We start from the raw sequence: 10,006 nt of genomic DNA, 5'->3' as shown, positions 1-10,006 counted from the left end.
TTACATCCCCTCTCATACCTGCTTAGGAACCTGAGATTCATCCAGCTCAACAAACTGAGGCTCAAATATGTCAAGGGTCTTGCACATAAAGTCACAAATGTAGAGAGATTACTCAGTAATTTTTTTTGGAGCAGCCTCTAGAAATAAACTGCCTGAGACAGACTTTTTCTAGCTCTGCTATTTTCTAGCTGTGTAAACTTGGGTGAGCTACTCAATCTCTTCGGAGCTCTGTTTCATCATCTGCAAAATGAAGACAGCATCACTTCTGTCATGAGATTGGTCTTAGAGTGAAATATGCTAACTAGGAGCGGTCCGAGGAACTGAGCCCGACTCTGGTTTTCCTGCTTCTATCAGTGTTGTCTGAAACACCACTGTTGTTTTGGGGCCAAGACCTATCGTTGGCTTGAATTGACTTGAGGTCATTTCTAATCCCAGGCCTCTGATTTCTGCCAAACCAAATCTATCCAACCCTCGTAAACTGAGTTTTGGAACCTAAATCCAGGTCACCTCTACTAAAGGTTATCATGTTGGTTTTGGCCTGTCGCCCCGGCTCACTTCTATTTTTACTCTGCTGTTTCTACATTAAGATGGTCAGTAATAGAGACATGAGCCAAAGGGTCGATGCCAGCACTGAACTGGATTCAGGAGACCTGGGATCTGGTCCCAGACCCTCTCGAATCAGCTACGTGACCTTTTACAAGTGTTGCCATCCTTCTGAGGTTGTTTCCTCACTTGGCGAATGAGGGAGTCGACCTCAATGTACCTTCCATGGCTTCCATTTTATAATTTCCTCACCCAAATGGCCTTATTCTATGTTTCAATGTCCCCAGAACAGATACTTACCTGTATTGCCATTTTTCTCTTTGAGATTTCTCTCCTTTTCCTTTGAGAAAAGAGGGAGACAAGATTAGTGACATTGTCATGCCTCTTTATCAATCCTGATTGCTAAGACTTTTAATTATCTCAGCCCTCTGCAGTCTCAGAGATGCCACTATAAGAGAGAATTCAAATGGTCCGTAATTAGCCCCAAACGAAGGCTCCCTAGGTTAAGACCTGGAACCTACGTGCAGCGAGATGCCCTGCCCTAGAGAAGAGGTGCTCACACATTCAAGAAAAGTGCCACCAAGCTGTAGACTGTCTTGTCATTCATGCGCAGCCTTCTCTAAGTTACTGGGAAAGCAGTTTCTCTCCCACAATTTTCCCACCTCCCTGGAGTATCACCTTAGTCTGTAGCTATCAGTTTTACCTTCTGGCATATTGGGTTGTTGCGTTGGTCCCAGGGACTGGGGAGGTTAGCAAAGAAAGAGGAATAGGTTGAGTACTCACCGGAAGTGGTGTGTTCATTGCAGCAAAAGGAAGGAGGGTGGAGAGGGGGGCTAATGTTTGATTTATTCGACTATATATCAATCTTCATGGATAGTCCTAGATGAAGAAACTATGGTCTTTCCAAACTAAAGAATCAGAAGACTTTCTATTCCGTCACATACGATGATAACGCCTGCCTAATTTTTCTTTGCTTTCTTACTCGGGGATGGGATGTCTTATGAAATTCTGCCACAGATCTTTGGCCCCAATCTCCAGACCCACGCTCCACTGGTTTTCCAGCTGTAATTTGACTTCTGTCTTGTTCCATGTGTATGAGTCCCTGCTCTGGAAACCTGCTGATTATTCCCATTTGCTGAAGCCAAGACTTCTGCCTTTACTTTGATAGTTTCCCATATGAACTCAGAATCCTTCTGGAGACCTGGGGCCCTTTGACCTGGGTAGTTCCAGGGGTATCTGAAGCCCACCTCACTAATGCCTACTTGTCTAGAGACCCTGTTTCTCCCAGCTGAATCTCCCTGAGTCTGACCTGGGCAGATTCTCCAGATGCCCTGCTGGACGGCACATCCTTCCAGCACTTACACAGAACCTGTGTCCTTCCAGCTTCAGCCAGAGGGTGGGGATTTAGCAATTTTAGATCCCTGGTCCTTCTAGGCTTTAAACCCTTCTATAGTTAACAGAATTACACCTGAGTATAGTGGAATTTAAAAGAGGGGATAGAGGGTGCTGTGCTTTCTTATGGAGGCCTGTGACTGTCACAGCCAGGGGAGACTCTACCTTCTGTGTTTTCTTCAAGGAAGCATAATATTTGGACCACCAGTCAATGACATTTTCAGCAGATTCATCTGCTATGGTCCTCTTTCTCCTTCTGGTAGACCTCCGGGAAGGTTTCCTAGCATCCTGGCAAGGGATGAAGATAGATTGTTAGTCAGGCCTCACGGATCTGCATGCTGGTGATCGACTGGTTTCCTGGTACCCTCTGGGAGGGGGCAGAGGTCTTGGCAGGTTTTATGGTTGCAGCAATCTGTACCACTTCAGCAAGTGAACATTTAATAATCTGTTTATCCATTTATTCATTTACTCAGCAGACGTGTATTGAGCAGAAGTGAGATACTGTGCTTGACATTGAGATACAGGGCAATTAGACACAATCCACACATTTGGGAAGCTTAGCGTTCAGGAGGGGAGACAGGCATATGATACCATGTGGCACAGTAGAAAGGGAATTAGCTTTAGACGTGCCTAGGTTGTAAATCACAAAACAATTAATATAAATTTTATAATACTCAGTTTCCTTAACTAGGGACATTAATACCTGCCTACTTCACTGTTGTGAGGATTAAGTGACATAACATAGACAATTTTCCATTAGCATCCTTTCTGGTTTGAATGGGTGCAAATAAATGACACCTGCAACGTAAGTGATGGGGGTAGGAGAGGCAGTAATACATGTGTGGCGGAAAGGAGGCATTTGTAAGGGAAGGCAGTTGTCCCATTAGAGGAGGCTCTCTATGCGAGGCACACCATGTAGCCATCATCCACTCGCTCTCTCATACATCTCTTAAGTACTTACCTATAATGTGCCCAGCACTCTATCAGGTGCGAGGAATACAGAGATGCTTAAAAAACATCATCTCTAGCCTAGTGAGGCCCATGGTTTTATGGTGTCAAGAAACACTTAAACTGAGAATTCTACCATAAAGTGGCAGGTGCAATACTGGTGGGATGAAGAGGACCCCTCAAGGTGTCACAGAGGGGCTCAGTGAGCCCGGATGAAATGGAGACAGCATGAGCAAACATCCATTAGGCTACCTTATTCTGCTTGCTGTTTCAGCCCTTACCATTTGCTGGACAGGCAATCCCTTAGGACTTTCTTAAAACTGCTTTCTTCCTATCAGTCCTTAAGTCGACTGATACATCAAGATTTCACACTCAAATTTATGGCTTAGATGGATTAATCACATTTTTGTTGTAGGGTTCTTGGTACCCTTGTCCACCTCGCCTCCCAGAATCTCAGCTAGATGGGCATGAGAAGCCTTCCTTCTCTTCAGAATCCAGAAGATACATCTTTTTGTCCCACATGATCCTGTACAAAGTGGGTTCTAAGTATCCGTGGATTAGACCCAGATAAAGAAACCATCATCTTTTCAAGCCAATGAATTGAGAAGAGTTCCTGTTCGACCAAATGTTACTGTCCCATTTGACTGGCACTTTAACCTCATATACGTTGACTTATCTGATCCTACAACAGTGCTGGGAAGCGTGTGTTAAGGTCCCCACTTTACAGATGAGGAAACCAATGCTCATGCAGTCACTTTCCCCCAGGCACACAGCTATCAGGTGGGAGGATTAGTCTCTAAAGCCTCCAATACAAACTCTCGTGAGCCTCGTAAATATGAAGAGAGATTACATTCTGACCTTAGCTTTTCCATCTTTTGGTGGCTCCTGGGCTGCTTGTTTGTGTTCAGGCTCCAGCATAGGGGAGGAGTCAGGGATGTCGGCCAGGCTGGCCTGCTGAACCTGGGCAGAGCCAGGCACCACTGTGGGAGGTGGCTCAACATCCACATAGATGTGATCTGTTGGGGGCTCCTGGGAGGAGCTGATGGTCCTAGAGGGCTCAGTGGCTATCAGTGAATCTGAAAGAGCTGAAATGAAAGCACATCTGGTCAGGCAACTGGGCCACAATACAGGGTAATCATTTTAGAGACCTGGTGCTGGGAATCAGAAGGTCTGGATGCAAATATGGCAAGTTCCTAACATCTCTGAACCTCATTTTCCTTATTTATAAAATGACAGTGAAAATATTCATCTTCCTGGGGGGTAAATGAGATCAGGATGTAAGGCTTCAGGTGCATAATAGGTAATCAATAGATGGTTGTACTTATTATTGATCCTCAGAGTAATTTTAATGAACTATGGTAATTTACCACAGCTTTGTTTGCGGAAGTGGGGAGTTGGAGGCAGTCCAGTATGAGGGAAAAGGAAAAACAGAGTTTGGTAGATGCAGCAGGCAGTGGCAATGAGCTAATGTACACACAACAATATGGATAGAGCTTAAAACATAGCTTTGGGTAAAAAGATTAGAAAACCAAATGAAGGTTATAGCACCAGATCATAAATGCAAATTAAGTGGATTTGTATTTTATAAGGATTGGTGGTGTAGGGCCTACAGTGGGGAGGAAACTGGGAGTGAAGACAAGAAATAAGGTATGGGGCAGGGTGGAAATAACAAGAAGCCTTGAACAGACCAATGATAATCGTACGGCATGAACTGACAAGTGCAATGAACTCAACTCTGCACCTGAGATCCAAAACAGAACACATCAAACAAAGACAAATGCCAGGGAGTGAAGCAGAGGGGAGTTTGAGTAATATTCCAGGAAGGCTTTTCAGATGTCGGCCTTAAAGTAAGGATGTGGCAACGACAGAAGTAGAGAGGCCTTGAGGAGCGAGTTCTGCAGAAAGACCCACTTGACCGTGGGGCATCTCTATGTGGCCCCCGCGGCAGGCACCTGCAGGCCCGGTGGCTTTGTCGTCTGTGGCTCCGGAATCTAGGACGAGCTGCCCACCTGGCCCAAGCGGGGTTCCATCCACCTCTGAGGGGAGGGCAAGGGGCTCCCTGGACTTAAACAAAAACTGCTTCAAGCAGTTGATGGTGTAGGTGCCCACGAGCGTGCTCCTGCCGAAGGCTCTCCAGTCCACCACGCAGATGCTCAGGGGCGGGTGCAGTAGCTCGTTCTCGGGCAGCTCCTGCGGGGAGAGGCCAGGGTGAAGCGGGGGCACTGCCTGTGTCGACCTGTCTCGGGGCAGGACCAAAGAAAGCCAGGCACCCGTCCTCCCTGTCCGTGCCTCGTCATTCCATCCTTCCAAGCCACCCTGGAGCATGCCAGAAGTCCGGAGCATCGCCTTCTCATGCCAGGGGGTCATTACTCACAGTACGGGGAGTAGCACTAACAGTTCATCCTAAGTTTACATTACAAAAATCACGCACTTCAAAATGGTAGTAGTTGTGAATTTTCTCATTTTGTCATTATTTACCAGGAGAACACTCATCTCAAATGAATGCTTACTCAGGTCCAAGATATAAAACAGATGAAAGATGAGCCGTTTAAAATGGAGCTGAGGGTGAGGGACCGGGGCCCTGCCCACTTGTTCCCCTGGCAGCCCCCCCAAAACTCATCAGAGCTTGGTGAGAAAGGTTTGCACACATCATGCACATTCTTTAATTCTAGTCTTTGCTGATTTAGCATGTGCGTCCACTGGTACTGTCTGAGTTGGACAAAGCAAACTCTTTCTTCACAATTAGTTCCAAATCGGGGCACAAAAAAGTATGTGGAAATACTGATCTAAACAAAAGCACAGGTGCCAAAAAAAATCACTTTAGGAGCATACACATGTAAACTACTGCCATTCTGTGTACAAATAATTTTTTTAAAATAACCATTTAAATAACTTTTGGGGGGTTATCTTCTAGGCCAGTGGTTCTCAAACTTTAGCATGTGTCAGAAGGCTGGATAAACCAGATGTCTGGGCCCCAGCCCCAACCAGTTTCTGGTTCTGTAGTACCGGGGTGGACCTGGGAACCTGCATTTCCAACTAGTCCCCAGGCGATGCTGATGTTGATGAATTGGGGGTGACTCTTCGGGAACACTGCCAACCTGATTAGATTTACCGTATGATCTAACCTGGAGCCTTTCAGAATAAAACAGCAAAAGTCTGCTTTATCCCATTTTGCAATTCTGGCTTTTTACTAAATTAGACTCTTCCTACTTGCAGGCTTAGTGGACACCCCAACCTCCAAAACATCTTCCCAAGCCAAGTTAAGGAAAAAGTGGGTCTCATCTGTGGGACCGAAGGGGACGAGCAGGTGGGAGAACGAGGGGCCCGTACCACTTCGAAAGCATCGGCCTGGATGCTGAAGTTTGGGTTGTTCTTGTAGCTCTGGATCACACAGGACTTGACACCTCGTCCCCCACACTCGATGAGAACCTGAGGACGATCCACGGACAGCAGCTGTACCTTCTTCATTTCTCGGACTCCCCAGAAGAGAACCTAGGAGAGGACCAGCAGAGCTGTCACTCAAAGACCCAGGGAGGAGGAGCCAGCACGAAAGCCAGCCATGCTGCCTGAGAATACAGCGTGTTCTTCCAGGAAAGGTCTGGGCAGTGACTTGAGGGCCCTCCCAGAGAGGGGCCTACATCTCCTTTTCACCCTGCAATCAAGGCACCAACTGCCCTTTAGTCCCGAAGATGAAGTGGACCCTTCCGGCACCCTACCTCCACTCGGTATCTACTCAGCACTGGCCGAATGCTGGCAGGAACCGGGTAGATCTGGGTGACATCCGGTGGGTCAATGGGAGGGAGCCCTTGGAGCCCAGATGAAGGGACCTACCATACAGAACAAATGCTGGTTAGAAGGTGGAGGAGAGGTGAGGAAGGCCAACAGCGTCACACGGTCCCCTTGTTCATACGACAGTCGTCATTCACCCCTCCCGCCAACCCCCGCCCATCGATTTGTTCTCTGCGTCTAAGTTTGTTTCTGTTTTGTTTGTTCATTAGTTTTGTTGTTTAGAAATCATATGGTACCTGCCTTTGTCTGAAGGAATTAAGAAGTACAAATTGGCAGTTATAAAAACAGTCTCGGGGATGTAAAGTACGGCATAGGGAATCTAGTCAGTGATATTGTAATAACTGCGTGGTGTCAGATGGGCACTACACTCATCAGGGTGATCACTTTGTAAGGTATGTAAATGTCTAATCACTAAGTTGTACACCTGAAACTAACATGATATTGCAAATCAATCTTAATCAAAAAATAAAATGACCCATGGGTAGAAGGTATCTGTAGTAAGACAGATGTCATGTCAGTAGAAAAACATTCTCGTAATTGAAATACCTTAATTCCCTGGAGTAGTTGGAATACGGGCAGACTGGATAGCAATCTGGGCAGGAGATAGTGAATGCTGGATCCAGGACATGTCAGCGGGCACGCAAAGAAGGGCATGCATGTGCTATGTGCAACTGGTCTTGGTACTTCGTGGACTGAGCTCGGAAACCAGGCTCTGCTGTGTGACTGCATGAGTCCCTCTTCCTGCCAGGGCCTCCGGTACTGGGTCAGATGACCCCTGAAACCCCTTGAGAGTCAGATGTTCTATTAAACATTGCGTTGGGGCAGGAGGTTCTCCTCACTGGGGTGTGTGTCTGACTTGGCCAAGAGGAAGCGTTTGTTTACTTCATTTCATTCTCTAAGCCCCATAACCAGTGGGTTCTTGATAAATGTTTATTGACTGACACATTAGCTCCATATGCTCAAAAAAGCCTAATCGCTCATCGGCACCTTCAAAGCACAAACATATCGTCATTTCCTTTTCACAGACAAATTCTGGTTGGCAACGGCCGATGTGGTTCATCTAATTATGAGAAAGCTCGGAAAAAGCAGATAGCAGACATTGTGAATGCCAAGCGGGCTGGAGACCATGAAGATGCAGGAGGAGCCAGACCAGAGCGAGGAGCTGGAAAAGGATGAGGAAGCGTGGCCCAGGCTGCCTGGCGGTGAGGAGGTGAGCGAGTTGGCCCGTAACACATCACCTCACTGAGAAAGCTAATTGCTCCTCTAGCTCCAAAGGTGAAGTCACAGAACAGCTAGGATGGTGGCACAGGATGGTGCCTCTGGGTAGGATTTTCAAAAAGTGCCATATGTTTGCTCATCCTGGGGCTGCTAAAATATCGGCCTGGGAAACATCCATGAGTGCCTGAAAGATGCCCTTGAGCTTAACGCAGGCCTTGAGGACTTCGCTTTGTGGTGGAGATTGAACAACTTTGCTCCCAGCTAAGAATAAATGTTTTCACAGGGAAATGGGTCAGCTGCTGGCTTATAAAACTATGTGGTGTGTAGTTACTTGGCTCACGGGGTCAGGGGAAGATCAAGAATGGTTATGAAGGCAAAATAGTAAGAATCAGGGGTGGGCAGGATAAACTGGCCCGAAAGCCAGATTGCGCTAACATCCCAGTGGAGACAAAATATCAGGACCTCAGAGGGGATCCAGCTGCAGGGCCAGGACGTGGTGCAAATTTAGGGAGACGTCACCCTCAGGGTCACACGTGACAAGCCTGTAAACGATCGACCTTACCGTAGCCTGAATTACATGGAAAAAGAGGCAACAGGCTGTAGGACAAAGAAAACATTTCATTTGATGGAGCCGGGGGTGGGGGAAGCTCCGCGGAGGAGGCATCTTTAACAGGGACGTGGAGTGTGGGGGTTGGGCGGGCAGAGCAAGGTCACGTTTCAGAAGGGGCACCGGCATGACTGGACGTGGAGGAGGACACGCGTGTGGCGAGGTCAGGGAACGCGGGGCGCCCTGGCAGAGAGAGGCCGCGGGCGTGAAGCGTAGTATATTAACAGGCGAGGCTGAAAAAGGAGTTTGGAAACAGATCTGGGGAGAGTTTAAATGCCCACCTATGGAAAGTGGACGTTCTCCTATGGACCAGATTTTCTTTTCATTAGATATAAAGAGTTGCCGGGCAAAAAAGGGTTCATGGTGAAAAAATTGGGGAATTGTTAAATCTTCTCAGAGTCTTAACCCTGGTAACCGGCATTTCAAATCCCCAGGAGGGATATAATTTGAATGGGTTCTCAAACTTTCTTTTTTTACTTATTTGGAGGGACTGTATTTGGTTTCCAAAAAATAAAAAGACCAGACTTTGGGAAATGTTTCTGGAAGTAGGAAGCCATTGATGATTTCTGAAGAGGGGGGTGGTATGGTCCAACTTGTGTTCTGGAAGAACACGGAAGATACAATGAACAGGAAAAGGGTAGGGAGTTAAAATGCCAGGAAAAGGTCTAACGCAACAGTCCCAATGAGCAGGGAAGATGGAAATCGCCCAAGGAACGGGCTCGACCTGGCTGTGGATATGGACACAGAGTGAAGAATTAAAGCTGAGTCTGAATTTTCAAGGCAGAGAGTTAGAAGAGCGTTGGGACGAGAGCCAGGATTGGGAGGGCGGGGGGCAGCTCGCTCGGGGAGAGGAGGAAAATTAAGGTAATGAATTCAGTCTGGGGCCTCGAAGAACCAAGGCTCTCGGTCCTTCTTTTGAGACAGGGAAATGTTTCAGTAAAGAAGACAGAGAGGCGGAGTGAACCATCTACAGGTGAAAACTGGAGCAGCTGGTGGCAAACAAGGGCATCTTCCAGCTCCCGTCTCTCGGCGTGGATGAGACCCTCATGCTGACAGTCACGCTGATCATCAAATTACTTTTTGAACAAGTAATCAAATGAGAAGAAGTCCTCATGAAAACTTAATGAATTCTCTCTTAGCTGCTTGTGTCTGACGGTGCTTCCTCCATTAACTCGGCTGTCAGGAAGCAGCAGGATCTCCCCTAGCATCCTCGGCATGGAGGGAGAGAGGGAGGGTGACAGAAGGGACCCTGGAACCGAGAGCCGGGCCCTTGGAGGGCCGGTGGGGATCAGTGGGCCCGGCCCCTCACCGCGGAGTGGGGTTCTCAGGCTCAGAGCTCTTCAGGAAGCTTCGTGTCATGAATGAGCAGTTGAGCGACTCTAGTTCAGTTAGCCTTGAGCCTAGCTTTCTTTTTTATTTTAATTAAATGTGTCGGGGTAACATTGGTTAAAAACATTATATAATTTTCAGGTGTACGAGATTATAATTTGACATCTGTGTACTCTATTG

At 47.2% G+C, this 10,006-nt stretch overlaps 1 protein-coding gene across 1 annotated transcript in view; it reads right to left on the bottom strand.

The window, feature by feature from the left end:
- Window positions 1-10,006, bottom strand: part of FER1L6 (fer-1 like family member 6) — a 103,022-nt gene that overhangs the window by 28,937 nt on the left and 64,079 nt on the right. The window contains exons 22-26 of the mRNA XM_011360828.1: window positions 6,600-6,710; window positions 6,214-6,375; window positions 4,893-5,073; window positions 3,742-3,968; window positions 2,101-2,223 (exon numbers count right to left, since the gene is read on the bottom strand). Of these exons, the coding sequence (XP_011359130.1) occupies window positions 2,101-2,223; window positions 3,742-3,968; window positions 4,893-5,073; window positions 6,214-6,375; window positions 6,600-6,710 (804 nt within the window). The remainder of the gene's footprint in view (window positions 1-2,100; window positions 2,224-3,741; window positions 3,969-4,892; window positions 5,074-6,213; window positions 6,376-6,599; window positions 6,711-10,006) is intronic.

Source organism: Pteropus vampyrus, unplaced genomic scaffold (genome assembly GCF_000151845.1).
Source record: "Pteropus vampyrus isolate Shadow unplaced genomic scaffold, Pvam_2.0 Scaffold59, whole genome shotgun sequence".
Lineage (NCBI taxonomy): Eukaryota > Metazoa > Chordata > Mammalia > Chiroptera > Pteropodidae > Pteropus > Pteropus vampyrus.
Note: the sequence above shows the minus strand (reverse complement) of the source record. Positions and strands in the feature narration are given on the sequence as shown.